The 24,041-nt window shown below is 39.4% G+C and overlaps 1 protein-coding gene across 3 annotated transcripts in view; it reads left to right on the forward strand.

The window, feature by feature from the left end:
• Window positions 1-16,267, forward strand: part of RNASEH2B (ribonuclease H2 subunit B) — a 70,028-nt gene extending 53,761 nt beyond the window's left edge. For 2 of the 3 annotated variants that reach the window (XM_035003453.1, XM_035003454.1), the window contains 2 exons: window positions 4,015-4,095; window positions 6,694-7,819. In XM_035003453.1, the coding sequence (XP_034859344.1) occupies window positions 4,015-4,095; window positions 6,694-6,819 (207 nt within the window). In that variant the 3' untranslated portion in view covers window positions 6,820-7,819. Of the gene's footprint in view, window positions 1-4,014; window positions 4,096-6,693; window positions 7,820-15,622 lie in introns of those variants that run through there. The other variant, XM_035003456.1, reaches the window with a different exon arrangement.
• The last annotated feature ends 7,774 nt before the right edge of the window (window positions 16,268-24,041 follow it).

Consider the following 24,041-nt stretch of genomic DNA (forward strand, 5'->3'; position numbering starts at 1 on the left):
TTTATTTATTTATTTATTTATTTATTTATTTATTTATTTATTTATTTTTAAAGATTTTATTCATTTATTTGAGAGAGAATGAGATAGAGAGAACATGAGAGGGGGGAGGGTCAGCGGGAGAAGCAGACTCCCTGCCGAGCAGGGAGCCCGATGCAGGACTCGATCCAGGGACTCCAGGATCATGACCTGAGCCGAAGGCAGTCGCCTAACCAACTGAGCCACCCAGGCGCCCTGCAATTAACTTTATTAATCATCAGGAATACTCAACGTATAACTAAAACTCATTTGGCCAGATCTAATTGTTACTGGCGCAGAGGTGAACAGGTGAACAGATTTTTGCAACACAAAGAATCCCTTTGAGCAAGGATAGCCAAACTTTTTTTTTTTCCTGTGCTTGGAATGATCAACGCAACTTGTGTATTGCAAAAACCCCTTCCTCTTCCAGATGTTCTCAAACTGCCACCCACAGCTCCTCGGCTTTGTGGGCTGCAGCTTGTTTTTGTCTCCCAGATACAGAGAGTAGAGAAGCCAGCCATAAACCACACCTGATGGCAAATCGCGGCATCCCTCAGTCCAGGCCTGGTCTCAGACAAGTGAGCGCTGCTCAGAGGCAGGGAAATAAAACAGCTCGTCAGTGAGGTCATTCTCTTGCCAACAGAATAATGGATGCCTTGAGAATGGAAAGTGGATGTTAAAGAATTTTCCTCTTTCCCTGCCTTCAAGGTGGCCAACATGCTCAGGGCTTTTTTTGTATCATGTCCTGTTTGGAGGTGGTGGTGGTTCCAGAAGCACTCATTACTTTGACTTATGAGAAGGACAGAAAATTTCAAGTGCATCAACCTTAGCTGTGGGCCATTTTCAGCAGGCTGTCAAAGGAGGGCCATCCTTTTCCCTTAGGAGGAATAGCGCTGGGCAGAGGTCAGTTGCTGTAAGACCCAAGGTCATTCTAGGTCAGACCCATACTTCTTCCAGTCTAGTAGTTCATCTCTGACAGTAGCTGTAGGGAATAGAGGCATGATTGCCTTGCTGGAACTAAGACGATGGGCATATGTGTTCCTCTCTTACTTTTCTGCTTCCAAAAATGAAGCATCTTTCTTTCTTCCAAATATCTGTCTTCCTTAGGAACTTAGAGATCATTCATGAATGAAGGTTTTGGCCTTTGATACCATCCGGGGTAATGCATTTCCTACGTTAACTTTTAACCCGGTTTTCTGTTTGCCTATGTTAATTTCCAAACTTTAAATCGTTTGTGATGTCATCGTGTATGATTTAGGTCAGGGGTCGGCAGGCTTATCCTGTAAAGGCCAGCTCGTGACTGTTTGAGTCCTCACAAGGCAGATGGTCTCTGTCACAACTCCTCAGCTCTGCTGTGGTAGCTCAGAGACCGCCACAGACGATTCATAAACGGATGCGGGCGGCTGTGTTCCAGCAAAACTTCATTTATAAAAACAGGCGGCCGGCGGGGCTGGGCCCGTGGGCAGTTTGCCAAGCTCTGTTTGGATCTCACAATCCTGTTTCTCCTAAATCTCAGCCTCATCTCCTGGATTGTTTAGTTGCTGTTCGAGGTCTCCTGGTCTATTATATCTTGCTGGGGCTCTAGTGTATGGAGTGCAAACTGCACTGGATGATGTACCACACTTTAAACAAGTTTAGGATAACATCTTCTGCTAGCCTTCTTGTCTGTGTCCCAGATTTGATTGACTTTTACAGTAATATGGTTGATGGTTTTCAGGAAATCCATTCCAGTGGTCATTAGGTATCTTTGTATCTGTTTGTAATGATAGTATAAAACCTGTCATCCTTAATGTGTTTTGCATTATTTTCTCACTATTACATTTGCCTGTGTCGAAGCTCAGCTTCCAACCCTTGCCCCCTTCCATCGTTGTAATTTATCGCTGTCAGCTGGCAGAACTGAGTGCAGTCAGTGGATTGGAGATATTCTTGAGTTCCTTCTTGCAGATCATCTGTAAGAATAAGACCCGTCCTAGCATTAATTCCTGTGGTACTCTGCTGTTTGTTCTTCTCCTTCCAGAACTGTACCCATTCAGTCATAGCCTTTGTTACTATCTTTCTGAGCCCTTTTTCTGTTTGTTCTGAAACATCCCCTGACATCTGTAGCGATTTGGTCTTTTTTTTTTTTTTTTTAAGTAGGCAGAGCCCAAAGCGGGCCTTAAACACACAACCCTGAGATAGAGACCTGAGCTGAGATCAAGAGTCAGACCCTTAACCGACTGAGCCACCCAGGCGCCCCTGTTTGGTCTTTTAAATAACAACAATTCAAATAAGTGTAACAGTTGTGATTCTTTCAAACATATTCAGCATGTGCTGTGAGTAATGTTAGAAAAAGTTCAGTGCAGAGGCCCACCACAATTTTATTTTTTACGAGCACTAATTACTGGTGTCCTGTTTGATAGGAGCCATTAAAACACCTGAGCAAGTCCATCATCTTATTAACCACTGCATATTTATGAAGAAGCACTTTTCATCTTAAGCTCTTGCCTTGAACATTTTTTCATTTGACTTACCTGCAAAAAGTGAATATGCCCAAGTGTTTATAATGACACCTAAAGTAGGACATTTTGCCACAGAGGAGAGCAAACCATCTTATAACTTTAAGCTTTTTGCAATTTGAGACAATTACAGCCTTAATCGTTATTACCTGTGAGTTCCACTCTCCTGGTTGAAGATACTTTTCTAGCAAAAATATGCATCACCTAAATGCCCTTTACTGATCTTAATTTTTAAGTAGAAACATATTCTTAAGGAAATTGCTTATATACATACTGTGCTGGTAGTAGTTCGTTCGTGATAAGCTAGTCTTTTTCTTTTGAAGATTCATTTGCTAGAGATTGCTGGGTGACCAAGAGAAGGTGATGCCACATGATGTTATGTATTTCCACGATGCCCCCCTGTTTTTTTACAGCGAAGAATTTCAAGACACGTTGTTTTACCTCGTTGGGTTTTATACATGTGCCGTGGCATCTTTTAACACTAACTGTACAGCTCTTTGCTTAGCAAACTCTGGGGTAGGAAGAGGGAAGCTGGGAATAAATCTGCATTTCCTGAGGAAGATCCACACTGGGTCTTTCAACCCTGGTGTCTCCACAAAGAACTTGAAGATCTGCAAAAATCCAAGTTGTGGTCACGTGCAGTCAATTCTCTGTGTTAAATATCAAGACTTACCTGCCCTGTTATGTGCCTTTTACAGAGTAAATGTGTCACAATTCCTTCCATAATGTGAACATTAAAGCCACAGTCTAGCTCTTGACAAGGTTCCCACGTTCATTGGTGCAGAATGCTCATGTGAAAGGTAAAAACATGAAGTAAAGGTGGACTTAGTTATATTGGGCCTCATGGAAAGAACACTTGTACAGAAATGGAGCTCTCACGCCTTGTCCTCTGCTAAGTGGGCTTAAGTCATTTGTTTAATCTCTCTGTGCTTCCTTCTCCTTCTGGCTGCTTGCCTTGCAAGGTTGTCCTTGTGTGGACAAAATGAGATAGTTGAATTGAAAGGAGGTAAGAACATGAAGCGATACAAAAATGGTAATAACAGAATAATGTTGTGCCTTATTCCTAAATGGACATTACACCCCCAGCCCAGAAGGTGAATGAAGTGGGGGTTCTAGCTGGATACCTGGCCCCTTAAAGGAAATTCTTGTCTTTGACTTCTGTGCCTGCCTTCACCCCCTTAGACTGTCCTGGAAGTCAGCAGTCGTCCAGATGCCTCCCAGTCCTGGTACATACAAAGTATGTGATCAGTACCTCTAGACTGCCCACCAGGCTGGGTCATGGACTCACCCTATCATATACCCCCATCACCGAGGCTGCTTCCCAGAAGGTATATGTGGCTTCATTCTCCCAGATAATTGGCAAAATGCAGAGTGAGCCCCCTTTGCAGGGTCTGCTGTTCCATTTGGCTTGGATGCGGGTCCAAATTGACCCCATTGTTTTTTTAAAAATGGATTGATGTGTCGAGGTGACATTTGACATCACTTCACTGCTCTAACATTGCAGAAAGTAAAGTTATCTGATGAGCCTGTAGAAGCAAAAGAAGATTACACTAAGTTTAACAGGAAAGATTGGAAGACTGAAAAGGTATGTGTGTCCAGCTGTAGTAGTACATTCCTGGATTCAGTAGGTGATCCTGCATGAGGACATCCAGGAATGATTTCATGCTTGATGGTGATTTTTAACCATGAAGGATTATTAACTTGCATTTCTGTGACTCAGTAATTCAAAATTGTGAATGACAATGAATATGTCAAGCCAGGAAGACTTTTTATGAACCAAGCAAGGCAATATACTTAGCCAGAGCATGCCTACACTTTGCCATCTATATTTAGAGCAGGGGTGGGGGCACAGAGGGAGGGAGCCTCCACAGGTCATTTTTTGTCAACTCTACTGCCTGGAAGCTTCCCAGAATTTATGATGATGACAATAATTATTAATAACCCTACCATTCAGCAATCACCCCAACAAATATTTTCATAACCTTTCTTACAAAGTTTTATATAATACATACATTATAAATACATACATAGCTTTTAAAATTGGCATTTTAATATATTTACAGTTTGGGGTTCTATGCTCTTCATTTAGCACTATATTGTGAAAATGTTCTCATGTCATTAGGCATTCTTTGACAAATTATTAATGGTTTCATGATATTCAGTCATTTGTATTATTTTATTTCACCATATGGAATATAATCTATTTAGTCATTCCCCTATTTTTGGACACATAGGTTACTTCTGCTTTTTTCATTCTTTGTTTTAATGAAGTGATAAACATTTATAGTCTGTGTCTCTGATTATTTCATTAGACACAATTTAGAACTAAGAGTAAGGGCTTAGAAAACATGAGCTCTTTCCATGAATATTGAGAGAATATATATGTGTGTGTGTGTGTGTATGATTGTGATTTTATCATATATACTGTATCATACATAATAATATATGATTTTATCATATATATGATATACATCAGATATAATCATATATATGATTGATTATGTGTGTGTGTGTGTATATATACACACACACATATATATATAAAATGCTTTCCAAAAATGTAGAAATTTGAATTCCCAACCATTATTGCTGCAAGATTGCTCATCTTGCTTTCTTGACAACACTGAATATTATTTTTATTCTTGAAAATTTTTGACTGTCTAATTACAGTACATTTCTTTGGTGAGAAAGGTTAGTTGTTTTTCCAAATGCTTATTGCCCATTTGCATTTTTGGAAATTGTCAGTTCATGCCCCTTGCCTGTTTTTTGTATTGGGATAGTAGTGTTTTTCTTGTTGATTTTTAAGAGCTTATTCTAGATTAGGAATTATTAACACTTCACGACATATAGGGTGCAAATAATTTTCTAATTTGTGTTTAGCCTTTTCATTCGATTTTTTAAACAGTTTTAAGTTTTTCTGAGGATTAAATGTAGGAATTGGTTTTCCTTGTGACTTTCTCATTATTTTTATGCTTGCCCATCCCAAGATAAACTCACTTCCTCTTAGATTTTAACATTTACCCCCCCTTAGCATTTAATGTTTTTTATAAATTTTATTCTTTGATCTATATGCAATTTATCTGGGCATGTGACGTCAGGGGATAAATCCCAGTTGAGATTTGGCAAGATGGCTAGTTATCTCTATGGCTTCTGTAAGCAGGGATGTTTTTGAGTTTCTCTGGGAGAACTAATTCTGCCCCACCCTTGTAACTGCCGCTTTTTGTTGTATCTACTTGGGCACAGCCCCAGGGAAATAAGGGGTTGGACCAGGATGTCAGTTAAATACAGGGGATAACTTGTTTCAAAGAGACTGTCACTTTTCACCATCCAGTCAAAAAACAAGCCTCCTAAAATGTAAGTGACAGAATGTGAGAAGCAAGATTTCCGGGATCATATACTGTGCCCTTAAAAGATTCTTTGGCAGTGACTGTCTCACAGTCTCAGGGAGACGTCATTTTTTTTTCCTTTGCTGAGTCCCATCATGTTTGCTTCTGCTGGAGAAGTTGAGATGTGCTGAAGTAGAATCAGCTGCTATTTACCTTCTAGTAGTGATAGTTCCAGGACATGGCACAAAACCAAACCAAAGCAAAACAAACAAACAGAGAAAACAGTGACCAGGAAGAGAGAGGAATTTCAAAGGCAGAGTTACTTGAAGTCAGCTTTTTGAAAAGGATTTCTTTGTTGGAGGAAAACCGGGGCAGTTATCCTGCTGGATACAAGTTATTTTTTTAATATAATGGTGTTGTCCTTGGTTTCCCGTAGAGCCTATGAATAAAATGCAACAGTCCATTGTGGTGAATTATTCATCACGCAGTAATACTAGGCTGGAATTCCTCCTCTGACAATCACTGCCTGAGTCAGCTCCTTTATTGGTGTTATTGTACTTAATACACCCTCCAGAATTACTCCCCCAAAGTAAACCGTTGGTTGTAACATTCCACTCCTTAGAAGGCAGCGATTTTTTCTCCTGCCTCTTTTACCAGATTTTGTGTCTTAGATCCGAATTCTGAATGGAAATCAGAATTAAAATAATAATAATAATAATAATCACTCCCTTATGAAGCATGTTAACAGCAAATACTTCTCTTCATGAACTTTGAGACAAGCATGGTCTTGTTTGATTTGCATGTATGATTTATAAAGGTTACATTTGTAACAGTTTTTCTCTTATTTTCCTTAACAGAAAAATAGCAAAATGACTGCAGCTCAGAAGGCTTTGGCTAAAGTTGACAAGAGTGGAATGAAAAGTATTGATTCCTTTTTTGCTACAAAAAATAAAAAAAAAATTGGGAAAGATCTGAAACTTTGAAAATGAAATCTAGCAAGAATATTTGCCTGTTACATGTTCCATTTTTGTCCTTCCCCCACACCACCGTGCTTCCTGACCCTTAGTTACCAAAAAAAAAAAAAGGAGGGCAATTTGCAGAGTCGAACATTTCTTGGTATTTGATTTTTGTGTTTCTGAACAAAATGTAGGAAAGTCATTGTGTAACTTTCATGGCCTGTGGCCTTCAGACTCTTGTTTGGCATCATGAAAAGTAATCAAGTGAATAGAGTTAACCTCTAGCTAGCATCCCAGTTTCCTCAATAAACTGACATGTGACAGTATTTGAGTGTATGCCTATTCTTCTATGCCATTCTGCCACATGGTAGCAACAGCAACATGGTTTCCAGCGTACGGACAGAAATCCGATTACAGCGATCAGAGAAACCACTACTTTTTAAAAGCCTTGAGCTTTTGGTAAATCTTTTGTTGAATATTTTCTGTTCTATGAATCTGTGTTTGTTGTAGAAAATAGAGAAAGGTATTAAATTAAAATTGTAATCTCCAACTTGACATTACCCGGAGATCCTATGGCACATGTTCTTATAATAATAATTTTTTTAAGGAATTATAATAGTAATTGTATCATCTTCTTTCTTGGCAACATCATTTTGTGAGTCTTTTCCCAGGCTACTAAAGTAGGCTTCATAAATATGCTTTTTTAATGATGGTCATTTTTAATTCTTTGGATATGTGATTATTTAATGACCATGACCCTATTGTGGACATTTAGATGGCTTACAAATGTTCACTGTTTGAAGAATCAGATTACAAGTAAATGTTTGCTCATATCTTTTATTGCTCCCTTAGAATGGATTTTAGATGTGGGCTTCCCAGTTTATAACTGAATTTTCCAAATACATATTTGTGGGAAGATCTTTCACAGAAAGTATACAGAATCTTACACTGGAACAAAGAGTGGTCTCAGTTCTTCTCTTATTCACTGCCACCTTGTGAGCTTTGAATGTGAGCTTTGCAAATAAGTGGGGGAAAAAAGCATTTTATTGTGGTTTTAATTCACATTTCCCTGATTAATAATATTGAACATTTTTTTCACATTTATTTAACCATTCATCATCTTATAGAGCATTATCTGTGTATGTCCTCTGTTAAATTGTGGGAGTGTCAGTATTTTTCTTATGGACTCTAAAGATACTCTGTGACTTAAAGACATTAATTTTTGTCCATTGTAAACTTTTTCTTGGTCTGTAAATTGTCTTTAATTTTGTATATGATTTTTTTGTCATGCAGATGTTTTTGGTTTTTATGTAGACATATATATATGTACACACACATATATATATATAAATGGTAACATACCACTATATAGAGAGAGACATATATATCTATATATAAACTTTTCCTTTACATTGATGTTATACTTAGATGCTTCCCTTTGCAGGAAAGTTAACCAGTCACTTCTTTTCTTCTCATTTTTTAATAATTTTTTGTTTTATATTTAATTACTTAAATCATCTGCAGAATTTGTATTTAAATATGCTGTGAGATAAAGCCCTAATTTGATTGTTTTCTCACCTGTTGATTTTTCCATTAGATCTGTACAATTATTTTGTCAGGTTCTAAGAGTAAGTTCCAAGGGGATTTTTTATTGAGCTTTTGTTAGACACATAAATTATTCGGGGGAAAAACAGCCATGTTTATAAAATTCCTTTTTGTTATTCAGGAATATAGTATTTCTCTATATTTGCTAAAATCCTAACCATACCTTTCACTAACATTTGCTTCTTCATCTTCATATAGGTACTTCTTTTTAGGCATATTTCTAGGTATTTTTGTTGCTATTAATGAAATCTATTTTTTAGATCTTCTAACTGGCTATTTTGTGGTAAAATTTTACATTTTTATATATTTACCTTTTAAATAACCAATTTACCGAACTATTAATTTAATTTTTTATTATATTCATATTGGGGTTTGATGCATAAATTATAACAATCTTCAAAAAATGTGTTCAATTCTAATAGTTATACCTCTTTTGTATCTTTTATATCCTGGGTGAGATATATCTTTTATAACATGGTGAGAATACCTGGAACAGTGTTGAAGAGTATTAATAGTAGTCAATCGGTCTGATTTGTGATTTGATTAATGTATGTTACCATTAATTCTGACACTAGCTGTTGTTAATATGATAAAGAATATCTATTTTTGGTATTTCCTTTCATACTTAGTTTCCTTAAAGTTTTAATTAGTAATTGGTGTTGGTTGGTATCAAATATGTTTCTGACACCTCTTGAGATGACGAGGGAGTCTTTATCACTGTTGAACTGTATTTGAGTTCCTACAATAACCCTTACCTGACATTATATAAAGAATACATACCACAGTGTATGCTTCTGGGTTAGCCATGTGAAATCTAGTTGTTAATTAGTTTTTCTGGGCTTTTACTTAGAATTTTCGCATCTGTATTCAAAAGCAATATTGCTATTAGGTTTCAGTGTTAGAATTATGCTACCTTCCCATCTTGACCAATGTACTGGAAGGAATAATTTTGCATTGGAATATTCTATTATTGGACCATATTAAAGAAAACGGTAAAACTGTCTAGCACTGAGACTTCTTTTTTGTTATTGTTACAGTCTTCAATCTGGAAGAATTTCTCACCTGGTCTTTGTCTTACTTGACCTTGACATTACTTAAGAGTACAGGCCAGTTACTCGGTAAATGTTCCGCACTTTGAGTTTGCCTAATGTTTCCTCTTGATTAGATTCGAGCAATACCTATGGGCGCCCACAGACGTAACAATGTGTCTTTCTCAGTGCACCATCTCAGTAATAGTGTGACCCACTACCAGTGATGTTCACTTTGATTAAGGTGGTGGTAACCTTTGATACAGGTTTATCCACTGCAGAGTTACTACTTTTTTCTTTGTAATTAATAGGCAATTTGCGGGAAATACTCTGGGACTTTTAGGTATACTATTCCTCATCAAAAATTCACCCACAAGGTTTAGAATCGACTGATGATTTTTCTAACTCCTTCATTTCTTCTATATTCTTTTATATTTAGCTGGCATTTTTTTTAGGAGGAATAGCTTTCCTGTCTCTACTTATTTATTCATTTATGAACTTATATCAGTATGGACTTGTAGATTTTGTATTTTGTATTTTGTCCAGTGGGTTTCTTCTTCTGTGACAGGGTATTCCAGGCTCTTGTACTCTTTCTGCCCAGGCTGTGAATCAGCCTTTCTCCTAAAAAGCCAGAGTTCCTGTTCATGGAGAGTGATATTTAGAAATTAAAATCTAGGCACAAGATGTGCTCAATCCTTCTATCGATCAATGTGTGTAGTTTTTGTAGATTTCTCTCCTAATCCCAGTTCACCGAGTTTTGTCAGAAATGGATATGAATTTTGTCACATATTTTTTCCTCATTTATTGAGATGATCATGTCATTTTCCTTTAATAATGGATTATCTTTTAATATCTGAAGTATAGTGGTTGATTTTTGAAAGTTAAAATAACATTACATTCCTGGGATAAACCCTACTTGGTCTATAGTGTATTATTCTTTTCATATACAGTATTGTGTTTTACTTCTTAATATTTTGTTAAGGATTTTTGTTATCTCTGTTCATGAAGGATGTTGGTCTGTGGTTTTCCTTACTTGTAATAATTCTGTCTGTTTTGGTATCAGAGCAAAACTGACCTCAGAAAATGAATTGAGAAATATCTTCTCATCACCTATTTTCTGGAAGAGTTTATATGAAATTAGTAATTGTTTCTTCCTTTTATATTGGACAGAATTCAACAAATGCCATTTGGGCCTGGAATTTTCTTTCTAGGAAAGTTTTTAATTACTGATTCAATTTCTATAATAGATATAGAGCTATTCTAATTTTCTTTTGCATGTGTGTGTGCCAGTTTTAGTAATTTATGTCTTTTAAGAAATGTGTTTGTTTCGTCTGTGTTGTCAAATCTATTGGCATAACTTGTTTCTCATATTTTTATTATCTTTTTTATATCTGTGGATCTGTAGTTGTTTTCTTTTTTCATACCTGATTGATCATGTGTATCTTTTTTATTTTCTTGGTTAATCCAGCTAAAAATTTTTTAACTTCTTTGATCCTGTCAGAGAATCATTGTCTTGTGGCTCGTGTTATTTCTGATGAGACATCTGTGATAATTTTTTTATTTCTTCTACTTTATATTAAATGGTGTCCCCTCTCCTCCCTGGCTTCTTTTAAGATTTTTTTCTTTATTATTAGTTTTCAGCAAGTTGATTATGATGTGTTGATGTGGTTTTCTTTGTGTTAACTTGTTTGTGGGTCTATTGAGCTTCTTGAATCTTTGAGTTTGTAATTTTCATCAAATTTGGAAAATTTCTGGCCAGTGTTTCTTTAAATATTTTTCTGCTTTTTTCTGCTCACCCCCTCAGCTTCTAGGACTTCATTTACATGTATGTTAGACCACTTGATAATAGCCCACCCGTCCTTTAACTGAGTTTCTAGGTTTGGTTTTGTTTTATGTTCATGTTAGACAGTTTTCTTGTTATATTTTCAAGTTTACTTTGTCTTGTAGTGTTTCATCTTCCATTAAGCTCAGCTAGTGAATTTTTATTTCAAATATGGGAATTTTCAGTTCTAGATGCTCTATTTGGTTCTTTTTTTTGTCTTTCCATTTCTCTCATTGTGTTTTCTTTAAATACTTCATTACTGTCCCTGTCTACTGGTTGCATCATCTCTGTCACTTCTGGGTCTCTTTCTCTTTCTTTCTTTTTTCTTTATTTTTTATCTTGAAATAATTTTAGACATACAGAAAAGTTGCAAAAACAGTAGAGTTTACTTATACTTTTCACCCAGCTTTCTCTAATGTTAACACCTGACGTAACCAAAGTATAATTACCAAGCCCAGGAAATTTACAACAATGCAACACTATTAACCAATCTACCACCTTATTTGGGTTTCACCTGTTTTTACATTAATGTTGTTTTTCTATTCCAGAATCCAGTCCATCATTACACATTGTATTTAGTTGTCATATCTCTTCTGTTTTTTTAATGTTTGAGCCTCTCAGTCTTCCTTTGTCTTTCAAACTTTTGAGAATACTGGTCAGTTATTTTGTAAAAATGCCCCTCAGTTTTTGAAACGATGCTAATATCCTGTTTCTCATGTGATCATTTCATAATACTAATAGTGATTCTGATTAACAACACACACTGTATAACATTTACATAGTACTGTTCTGAGCGCTTTGCTCTACGTATAAGTCCTTTATTCCCCACAACAGCCAGAGTTGCAGGGCTGGGTGCCCTAGCAGTCAGGATAGGGACCCAAAGGGCTTGCTTAAATCCCTCGGCCCTTCACTTCTCTTTACTTACATTGTTATCTTTTTGATGAATGTGCTGATTTGGGGTAAGCTTCAAAAAATTTCTGCAAACTATAAAAACACTTATGTACACACACAAGAGCCTCCATCGTTTTCGTCAAACCATACATATTTCTGAAACGGATCTTGGATTGCCAACATTCTTTTCTTTTTTATGTCTGGTTTATCTTCAATTTAAATTTTCCCTGTACTCTGGCTCTCAGGCTCTCTCATCTTTCAAGGTTTGTACTTCTCTGGTTCTGCACTCCCAAAGAGATTCTCCTCCATCAGGTTTAATGTGGATGTCAAGTGGAATTGTGTTTTGTTAGTTTGGGTGTTTGTAGTGTGCTACAGCCCATTCCCAGGATCATATTTCTCTTACTAGGAGACTTAGCAAGACACAAAGGCAATTTGGAAGTGAGAAACTAAAAAGTATCCATTTACTTAACCAAATGTACAGTGTTGCTTTTGTTACATGCAAATTTATGACAATATCAGTAAACAGATAAATGACCAACCATGTTTCAAACTAAACTAAGAAGGTTACTTTTAAAAAGTAAAAGTAATTGGACTAAAAAGACCAATTAATTTAAAGTAGCTGGATTATTACTGTCCCTGGTTGTAGTCCTGGTCCTGCCTTAACTCTCTGGGCCCAGGAACAAATCACTAGCTTTGCTGGCCCACAGTCCTGTCTTTCCTGTGAAATGAGACTAGATCATTGAGTCCTTTTATGTCCTTCCCTGCATTTGCTGCTGCATGGGGAGCCTTATCTCCTTTATACCCATCAGGAAATGCTGTAGAGTTAGTATCCATCCAGTGCTTACCATGCATCAGGCAGTCCTCTCAATTCTTTAGTTGGCTTATCTTATCTCTTTCCCTAGGAGAAAGTCTGGAAGGAAATCCTCCAACATGCTCATTCTGGCTCTTGAGATGTTCCTGGCATATATTTGTCTCTTTTCTTCATTTTCCATAGATTACATTACCTTGCAGTAAAAAGAAATGTGAAGAGCAGTTATTGGGAAGTAATAACAAAAGCTGACCAAGTGCTTTGCAGGTTTTAAGCACTTTTCACATGAATTTATGTGATTAATCCTTCTAGAAACAGTATGGCACCATTGGTGTTATTTCCCCATTTTACAGTTGAAAAAGCCCAAGGTCACACAGCTAATAAAGAGCTGAGCCAGAAGGTCAACTCAGGACCTCAGACTCCCAGACTTTCTACACCAAACTCCCTCTCCCCAGAGGAACTGACTTCCGTTACACCTTCCGTTACATGTTGGAAGTCATGCCAACACTAGATTTGAAGGATAGTCTCCACACATGGTTAGGACTGACTTTCTCTGCTATTAAAGGTGATGTAACTTGACTAGACACCTTGTATCACATATGTCCTCCCAAATAGCCCTCTCTCCAGACTAACCCAAGCTTTGGAGAGCTCCAGAGTTAGCTGCACTGAGCAGTCGGACCTCTTCATGGAAGACAGAGAGCTCCCAGGCCAGGATGGGAAGGGCACTGGTATTTTCTTAGTGTCTTTGGAAGATGTCCACAGGGTTTGACTCGTCTGAATAATGGGAAGACATGACAGGATTTATACACCTTTCATAGGCTGGGATTTATACACTCCTCAGGGTCATTAGACTGACAAAGAGGTTTCCTACCTTATGTTTAATAGTCCTTTACAGGTTCTGCAGCAACCACTTGTCAGTAGCTACACTGATCTTCACAGCTACCCCCTGAGGTAGCCCGGAAAGGGGGTGTGCCCCTGGTCCACTCTGGTGAAAAGTAGGTGCCGCAGACCGAAAATAGCAGAGTCCACCGCTGCCCTTCTATCCTCAAGCCTGGGCCTCTTTCCTTTCTGCTGACTGACCTCAGCTTCTTATTCATACCATTGTGTGTGTAGCTTTATGACCGTTTTCCCATCATGAGTCTGTTTTAATTGTGAATTTTATTTTAAGGAAGGAAAAATCAGATTTACTGTGCTTCATCGTCTTGCTCTATTCCAAATGAATTCTGCTGGTCATTTTATCCTCGGCAGTGGTGGGCCAGAATTTGACTAAAGCTTCTACTCATCTGGTGTATTTCCATGCCAGACTTTTAATTCAGCTGCCAGCTTTTTAGCATTTACTGTACTTTTGTTAATAAACGTTACTTTGATGGTCTCACATGAATCAAGCCTATTTGAGAGGGAGGGATCACCAAATATGATTTATAGAGGAATTGACTTCATAGATGTTCAAAGAATTGTTACCTTACACATGTGTTTTAATCAGAATATGTATATAATTAAAGTTAGTCATGTGATTCTTTAAAAAATATATATTTTATTTATTTATTTGACAGAGAGAGAGAGGGAACACAAGCAGGGGGAGTGGGAGAGGGAGAAGCAGGCTTCCTGCCGAGCAGGGAGCCCGATGCGGGGCTCAATCCCAGGACCCTGGGATCATGACCTTAGCTGAAGGCAGACGCTTAACGACTGAGCCACCCAGGCACCCTGTTTCATTCTTTCAAAAGAAAAAAAGCCAAGGGACAAGCTCAGATTCATGTATTCCTCTTAAGAACTTATACTGAGCACCTGCTACATGCCAAATGTTCTAGGCACTAGAAATGCAGCTGTCAACATGGCCCACAAAACACCTGCCTTCAAGAAGTTTCTGCTCTAGGAGCAGGCGGGAGGGGGCATGTCACACATGGTGCCAGGGCTATGGAAGAGGCTGAGCAGAGGGTGACAGAGTCCTTCGGAGGCAGGTGGTTAGGGAAGGTCTAACCTCAACCTGTCCACATTATGGCATAGAAATCTGATTTCCATCAACTTAAAAAAAATTTTTTTTGAAGACATAATAGCTGCAGAATAAATTATGTTTGACCTTGTACGCAGTCAGAAACCAGCATGTTGCCATTAAACGTATTCAGAGGCATTCTTCAGAGAGATATTAGGGACCACTACTGCCTCCAGCTGGTCTACGTTTATCTATTTTTTATACGTTGGCCTCCTACTTTTTGAAAAAAAAAAAAAATAGATCTGCCTTTCAAAAGAAAAGGAAAAGGAAACGAGTAGAAAGAGGGTTTAAGAATTTTTGTCTTAGAACCCTGTTTTCATGTGTTTTTATATTTTGGGTGTTCTTCTAAAATGATGGTGTGCATTCCATAAATTTGGGTGACCTTAAGATTTTGTATTTCACTCCCTCTGAACAGTGGAAAGAAAATATGCTTCCTTCGCACCCACGCTCCTCCAGGAGACCAATATTAGCCCCAGGATGAGCTCAGGGAGGGAGGCTGGCCACAGCAGGAACCCCGCCCCTTATCTGAGGTCTTCCCTCAGAAGCAAAAGTGTAAGGCTGCCCTTTCTCAGAACTAAAACAGCCCACCTTGCTTTTTTGTTCTAGAAGGTGCAGATAGTGCTTGGGGTTTGAGGTGACTGCTTCCGCTCACCAGAATACAACATATGTTTTCCTTTTCTCTCTAGGTGGCAGCACAAAGACAGAAAAGGGGCAAGTGACAGCAGGTCCAACGCAAAGCTTGGCTGCTTCTTCTATAACTTAAGACACTCTCAAGGGGCTAAGACTTTTTCTTCTGCACCGTCTAGAAATTCTGCAAATGCCGAAAAGTATACTTTAAAGAACTAACCCCTAACAATCTATTTCTTTAACACCACTAGTGCATTTGGGTAATGGCCTTTTGCGCTGGAGGCAACTCCATCGTGGAACTTGAATGCACCCCCAGAGGGTCCACAGTCTGAGAACTCAAGCCACATCACCCCTCGGCCCCCGGCCTTTCTCCCATTGTACAGTATAGTGATTCTGATTTCAAAACAGTGGGAGGAGAAGGTGCATGGTGAAATTGGGGTCCTTTCTAAAACCTGCCCACGTTGGCCTGTGTCCTCTCCTGGGGCTAGCTAGCGTGGTGTAGGTACATGTGTGCTGACTACCAGTACTTGATTCCACACTAAAAGCTTTGACGAGCCAACTTCCTACCCTGACTTCAAAGAAAAAAGAAAAAGCCTGACTTTTCTGTACTCCTTATCAGTTTGGCAGCTACTAAGTTAAAATGATAACTGAACATGTGCATTTTACAATCTGCTGGAGTTATAAACACTGATTCATTTTTAAAAGAAGTCTAATATGTGTATTATTATTATTTTTTAGAGTGAGGGCATAAGACATGGGGGGAAAGTTGAAAGTAGAGGCCAAAAAGTAATTTAGTGGGGAATTCTGATGCACAGTTGAATACGTTTTAGGGGGGTAGTGGAGGGATTTGTGCAAAAATACCCAGAGATTTGAGCTGGCTCGTCTACGTGACACACAAGAGGAATAGGGTAGAAGCCACTCAGTCATCTTCCTGCATTCACACAGGACCCCAAACCTCTTCTTCAAGAAACAACTTTGTTTCTTATTCTCTGATTCCAGCAGGTAAGTAGAACCTGGTTCTAGAAAGTGCTCTGTAATTTTTGCCACACCTCCCTTCACATATAGAGATTTGCATTAACTTTGAAGGACTTTTAATATTCCTGTAGTTGATGCTCTGTAGTTGATACGTGAACCCTCCTCTTCAGAAACACAACTCTAGAGAGTCCCCTGTGGAAATCGGGTGTATGACAGGCTTCCAAGAGGGAGTGCTCAGCAGAAATCACCTGCCAACTTGAGCAAATCGGTTTGCCTCTCAGGACTTCATTTCAGGGCAGGAGAACCAACTAATGTGATGGCTGTTCCTTATCTCTTTCTCCTCCCGAAAGACACTTCTGGGAAACCTCCATGTGGGCACCATGCTCCCACGTGTATAAGGCTGCCCCAACTTCAGAAAGTCTTGTTGGAACAGCTCTGTGTCTTCCACTGACTCCACTTATCCATTGTGTCCTTGGCCCCCTGCTTCTTTCTCTTCTCCTCTTCCTTTCTTTCTCTTTCTCCCCACCCCCCCACCTCTACATACACACACACCCATACTTATTGCCTCAAATAGTAACCCACTCCTTGGTGACCAGTCACTGAATACTGGTGACACCTAAGTTGTCACTGGAAGCCCCATTCTCTTACCTGTGCCCCAACCTCATATCCCATTGGCCTCTGAACTTTGAAGAACTACTAACACTTTAAATTCAACACACTTAAATTATAAAAATTCATTACTTTTTTAAATCTTTACACAGTAATTCATGATATATGCCTAAAAAAGTTAAAAAGACAAGCGTAGGCAAAAATGACCCCTACCCCCACCTTTGCCCAGGCTCCTCTAGGTGTTTCCTCGGCCCTGAATCTGCTTCTTTTCTTAGTCGTCCAATTTCCAATATCCAGTTTCTATCCTTTTTCTAGCTGGCAGCCCCACACTCACTTTCCATACAATCTACTTCATTGCTTTACCTATATTATTTTATTAAATTGGTATATATTTTTATGTTATATATATATATGATATTATATTATCCTATTGATTTCTCCTTCAGAAATACTTCATAGGAAAACTAAAAGCAGATCAATAGCAATAAAACCCTGGTCGTTTCAAAAGAGCCCAGGGGGCGCATGGGTGGCTCAGTCGTTAAGCGTCTGCCTTCGGCTCAGGTCATGGTCGCGGGGTCCTGGGATCGAGCCCCGCATCGGGCTCCCTGCTCAGCGGGGAGCCTGCTTCTCCCTCTCCCACTCCCCCTGCTTGTGTTCCCTCTCTCGCTGTCTCTCTCTGTCAAATAAATAAATAAAATCTTTAAAAAAAAAAAAAGAGCCCATTCCTCAGCACGGCCACTGCCACCAAGCGTAAGGCTGTTTCCCAGCTGGCCTGTCAGCAGTCTTGAGGGCAGAGACCATATGGCCCATGTCTCTAGTTCCCACAGAGCTGGACAGGCCTCCCGTATTCCACCCTCATCACATGGGTCACTGTTGCACAAATAAAATGAGATACTCCTCTCTTGTAAGATTATCAAGGACGTTTAGAAAACAGCCCTGCTTAGAGCCAGAGAGGATGTGGGAAATGAGTGCTGCTAGGAAAACTATAAAAAAAAAGGACAACTTCTGGAGGCCAAGTTGGAAAAAACGTATCAAAAGCCTTAAAATGTTGAATTCCCTTTCCTTCAGCTATACCCACTGTTAGAAATATAGGAAACAACCATGAATGTGTGCAAAGATTTAGCTACACTCTGTGACCCCTCAGGGGAGGGAGAGAGAGGAAGAGAGAGCTTAAGGAAGACTGCACATGATTTCTTCCGACTCCACCTGTGTCTTTGTCCCTTAGGCTCTGTGTACCCCTAGGACGCCACTGTAAGAAATCTTAGCCGTCAATACAACTATTTGACAACTCCTGTGAGTCCTGATAGCAGATACTCAAACATGGGAGTGGCCTTGAGGACCCCTCAACACACCATTGTGTCCCCAGAAACTCACGCGGTACTTGACATTTATGAAGTTGGTTATTACCTATTTTTTAGAAAGTGAAAACAACTTCAGAGGGCTGGAGTTAAATCTATCCTGTGAAAACTCTCAAAAGAACTAAGAAACATTACAGTTTATTAACTACATCCCCATGACCCAAATAAAGAACATACATTCTTCCCCAACAAGCAGAATAAAAAATGATTCAGGAAATTTAATACAGTCCAAGCTAGTCAGAATTTTTTCTCAAGAAGATGAATTTCCTGTATCTGAAGTGAGGGGAGGCACGGGGAGCAATGGCCGGGATGCAAGCTCCCTGGTTTTCTCGTCTCCCTGCTGTCCCACCACACATTGGCCAATTCCATCACATAGAGTGACACACAGTATGGGCAGCAGGGAGTGCTTCTCAACACTGGCTCCACGTTGGAGTCATCTGGAGGTTTGTTTTTTTTTTTTAAAGATTTTATTTATTTATTTGAGAGAGAGAGAGAATGAGAGAGAGCACATGAGAGGGGGGAGGGGCAGAGGCAGAAGCAGGCTCCCCACCGAGCAGGGAGCCCGATGCGGGACTCGATCCAGGGACTCCAGGATCATGACCTGAGCCGAAGGCAGTCGCTTAACCAACTGAGCCACCCAGGCGCCCTCATCTGGATGTTTTTAAAAACACTGACACTGGGGCCTCTCCCCTACAAATTCTGATAGAATTAGTCAGCGGTGTGGTCTGGGCACTGGGATTTCCCCCACTGCCCTGCCCTTCCTCCCCTATCCCCCACCCCCGCCAGGGCCTGCCTTTGATAATCCTATTTCACAAGGTCCAGGCTTCCACTCAAGGCCAATTTATTCTTATTTTTCAAAGACTTCCTAAAACTTCTGTTTTCTGGCTTCCTAGCTCACAGCCAATGGGCAGGCACACTGAGAAGAAAAAACACGTTTTTATCTCAATAGCATGAGAAGAAGGGAGCAGTTAGGACAAGCGGAAGAACTCAAAACCATAAACATCAGGGTGATTTCAGAGTGGGTCGCTCCTAAGAATATCCTGGTAGTGCTGAACAACGTCATTCGAGAGAATGACCGCAGTCTACACCACCACTCGGCACCACGCCCTGTTATACGCGCTTGGCTTGAGGTATAAGCTGAGGCCAATTAATTTTAATATTGATTTTGAATATTTGGCAAGAGCCATTCTCAGTAATGAGCATTCATACGGTACCTACTGCCTTGGGGAAGCGCTCTCCGCCTTGAAATGTAAACCCATCCATTTGCCATCTTTATACTTCTCTCCAGGGAAGACTGCAGACACAGAGGCCCATCAGCTGGTCATGGGCAGAGCTGTGAGCGATCTTAACTTTGTAGCCCCCAGCATGGCTGCTCAGGGAATCCGCGAGCAGTGCGAGGTCAATTCGGTGAGGTAAGCTTGTCCAGGGCGTGAAAATCAGGCCGAGGACTTTGTCTCGGAAGTGGATGGAAATGTAGCTTCACCAACAGAAGAGAAAAGCCACAAAAAGAGAGAGATGGGGATTGCGGCGTTGGTGTAGACGGGCAGGTGCGCCTAAACTGGAATGATTAGGATTTAGGCGGTGTAGACGGGCAGGTGCGCCTAAACTGGAATGATGGGGCTCTAGGTGGGCGTGGCCTGAGGCAAGGCGCCAGGGGCCGAAGGGCCCTGACCCTTCCTCAGAAGGAGAAGCAGATGAGAACTCAGGAGGACGCAGGCAGAGCTCCTAAGGGGTTTGGAGAATCTCTTCGGGATAGCATTTCACCTCTCTCGGCCTGGTGCCGTGGGAAAGATGGCAGTTGCAGTTTCAAGATGAGTTGTGGTTAGAACGTGCGCCCCAAGGAGACACCACAAAGGCTGGCTAAGAACCTGTGAGGAGCAGCTGTGCAGGGGCCATGGGGTCGGCAGGCCCAGGCAGGGCCCCAGGAGACCCCATCTACCCAGGTGTGGAGAAGGAGTCAGCTTTCAGAGCCCCTCAAGCCAGCCCTCCGTTGTCAACCAGCCCAGAGGTAAGTAATCACTGAATGGGCACTAATCATTTTACTACTCATTTATCTTCCCAGTGAATGCTTTTCAACACTAGTGTTTACATTTCCAAAGAATAAAGACTTGTAAAAAGGGTGGTGGGGTTTATGGCTGCAGGAAACTGGCTCCCAGTTTGCTCTGCTGACAGGTTTATAAGACAAAGGAAGTTCATAAGGTAAAAAGAATTTCTAAGCAAATATATTTTTAGGAAATGAATTTTTCGCCTTTTTTTCTCTTAACAAATATAAAGGTTATTTGCATTGATTTCGTTAGTGAACAATGAAAAATGGTTGAAATGCAGGGTTATGTTTTTTAAATGGGAACAAAAATACCTATGGGTTTTTTTGTTTGGTCCTGTTTTAAAAGATAAGCTCGGTAAAAGACGTTATTTTGTCCATTTTAAAAATGGCTAATTTGCCTACAATTATTAAAGTTTGAGTAAATGAATACCGTGTTGTTTAGAGTATAGTTTGCAGAGCACTAGCCTGGACAGAATGTAGTTACCTTAACACAGCCTGATTTGGTCATTGGGGGATTAATAGAGTGGATCCAATTATCTTGGCTGCATTCATGATTATATCAATACGATGTGTATTAAAATGTCTGGTTTTTACCACGGAGATAGGAAGGAAGGCAGGGGAGCAGAAGGGCCTGGGGACTGGAAATGTCACCATAGTCCATGCATTTCCAGCAGGACAGGCCAGCACACGAAAGAGAATTGTTCTGGAAAGAACACTGGGCTCCTAGACCAGGAAGGTCTTCTACCCCATCCAAGTATCCTTGAGCCTGATTTCCACCACAGGTGATTCATTTCTTGGAGTTAAACCTTGGGTTGTCCACTCTGTCGTCAGGCTTTAGAAATCCTTTCCCTTCACTGGAAAAATGAGGTCCAGAGAGATGACTTGCCCCAAAGATAAGCTAAGAAAATATCCTGAATACTTTAAATCCATCTTGAGGCTTCAAAACATCTACATGCTCTGGAAAGTGAATCTCGTATGGTTTTACTTTTTTTTTTTTTTTAAGATTTTATTTATTCATTTGACAGAGAGAGAGACAGCGAGAGAGGGAACACAAGCAGGGGGAGAGGGAGAAGCAGGCCTCCCACGGAGCAGGGAGCCCGATGCGGGGCTCGAATCCCAGGACCCTGGGTATCATGACCTGAGCTGAAGGCAGAAACTTAATGACTGAGCCACCCAGGCGCCCCCCATATGGTTTTCCTTTAAAATATCTTCAAAATTCACTGCTTCGATCCTTTAGACTGTTCACATTGAATTTGAAATATGAATGTCCATGGACTTTTCCGGTTTGAGTATAAAGATGGGAGAGCTGTCTCTCCCCTTCTTCGAAGTTGTGGAAGGCAAAAGTAAAGTAAGAAATGAAAATAAAATATCCGTTATCAGCAAAACTAGGAGGGAGTTAAAACTAAGAACAGCAAAATAGATGGAAGGCCTGCATACAGCAGGGGAGCAGGCTGGGGAGTGGAAAAAAGGAGAGAAGAGTATATGGCTTCAGAAATCAAGATGAGTCAGTAAAATACATTCATAAAAAGGGAGAGATGAAGTGAGGAACAAAATCCGAGTTTCATGTTTTACTATAGAGGAAACAATATACAAATAAGGGCAGCAAGAACTTTCTGGACCCAGTTGTGAAAAGTAGAAATGATGGGATTAAAACGCGTGCGTGTGCGCATGAGCAGACACACACACACACACACACACACACCCTCATACACACACACTCTTGCAGGGAAAGCCCTATCTGCAAGCAGCAAGAAAGAAGAGAGGTACTTTTTGAAAACCCCTATAGCGCCTGTCTTTATTGGCTGGGGAGAATAGATCTAAAACTCATGCACAAAACCTTGATTCATAAAGAAAATCCTTACTAGGATAGAATGTGATCCTGCAAATATTTGGTCCAAGAAAAACTCCGTGGCCGCAAAGGGGAGACATTGAAGATAACCCACCCAATTTATTTTAGAGATTCAAGAAATAAAAAAAAAGAAAAAGATCAGGAAAAACAAATGGCAGATGAAGTGTTACCAAAGAGCGGATGAAAATAGGAAAAGGCATTTTACTACAAATGTGAAATATTTAATTGCTGTCACCTCTACAAAGCCAGGGCATAAAGCAGAGGTGTGACTATCTGTTGGCAGTGACAGCAAGACAAGAGACCAAGAGTGAACTGGAGAGATTCAGGGTAGAAATGGGAGAAAAAATAAACTGTCAAAGAAACGAAGGTGAATTGGGAGAGAAAATAGATAATAATAAAACACAGGAGCTCAGAGGATCAAAATGAGAAAACCAAACAAAATGAAATGGATATGGGTGTGGGAAAGATTTATTAAACAGGACACAAAAAGTGAGCATAAGATTGATCCAAAAACCTGGTAATAATTGTACAATTTTTAAAAACCAAAGTTATTTAAAAATACAAAGCAAAATTTTACCAAATAGACTCAAGCGACTCATTAAAAGAATAGTATAATATGACAAAGTGGGATTTATTCCAGGCAAAGATGGTTCAATTTTAGGAAGTCTACTTATATGAATTCCCATATAAATGATCAAAGAAAAAAACCATGTATTTATCTCTTTAGATGCTTTGAAGATGTGTAGCAAAATTAAACTTCCATTATTGATCTAAAATAGTTCAGTGACATAGGAATAGATGTGTACTTGCTAACATAAACCAAGCTGAAAGTCAACGTTATGTTTAAAGGCGAAATACCAACAGCATTCCTACTAAAGTCAAGAATGAGCTAAAAATGTTATAAACAGAAAAGAGAAATTAGGCCTATAAGAATTGAAAAGATACAATATCATCATTATTTGCAAATTATATATTTGTATGCTTGGATGACCCAAGAGGATCGATCATCTGAAAAAGACTATGAAAATAAGAATTTAGTAAGGTGGCTTAATATAAAATCAATATATAGTTTTCAAAAGCTTTCATACATTTAAACAGCTGGTTAGGAGAGGTAATGGAAGACCTTTTTACACTTAGAATAACAACAAAAAAGCTAAAATAACCAAGAATAATGTTCCAGATCTTTATGAAACAAAAACTTTAAACTGATCCTGAAAGACACAAAAGCAGGTTTAAACAAATGCAGGCATACCATATGCTTGGATAAAAGGAGTGACTCTCCTGAAGAGGGCAAGTCTCCCTAAATTAAATCTCCCTGTGTGTAATTCCAATTAGTATAATGCCAGATTATTTTGTGACTCAACAAGTTGACTCTAAAGCTCATATGAGAAAATTAATTAGGAAGAATATTCAGAAGAATTCTTTGAAAGAAGACTAACAGGGCACACACTAGCCATCTCACGTATTAAATGATAGTTTTATGTTACAAAAATTAAGATGTGATATTAAATGAATAGAGAAAGAATCAGAATAAAAATACTACAGATAGACCTAAATGCATATTAAAACTTATGATACAAGTAACATGTCAAATCAGTAGCAAAAAATATGGGCCTATTTAATATGTGATTTTTAAGACAAGT

This window comes from Mirounga leonina, unplaced genomic scaffold (genome assembly GCF_011800145.1).
Source record: "Mirounga leonina isolate KUSES-001 unplaced genomic scaffold, KU_Mleo_1.0 Mir_127, whole genome shotgun sequence".
Taxonomy (NCBI): domain Eukaryota; kingdom Metazoa; phylum Chordata; class Mammalia; order Carnivora; family Phocidae; genus Mirounga; species Mirounga leonina.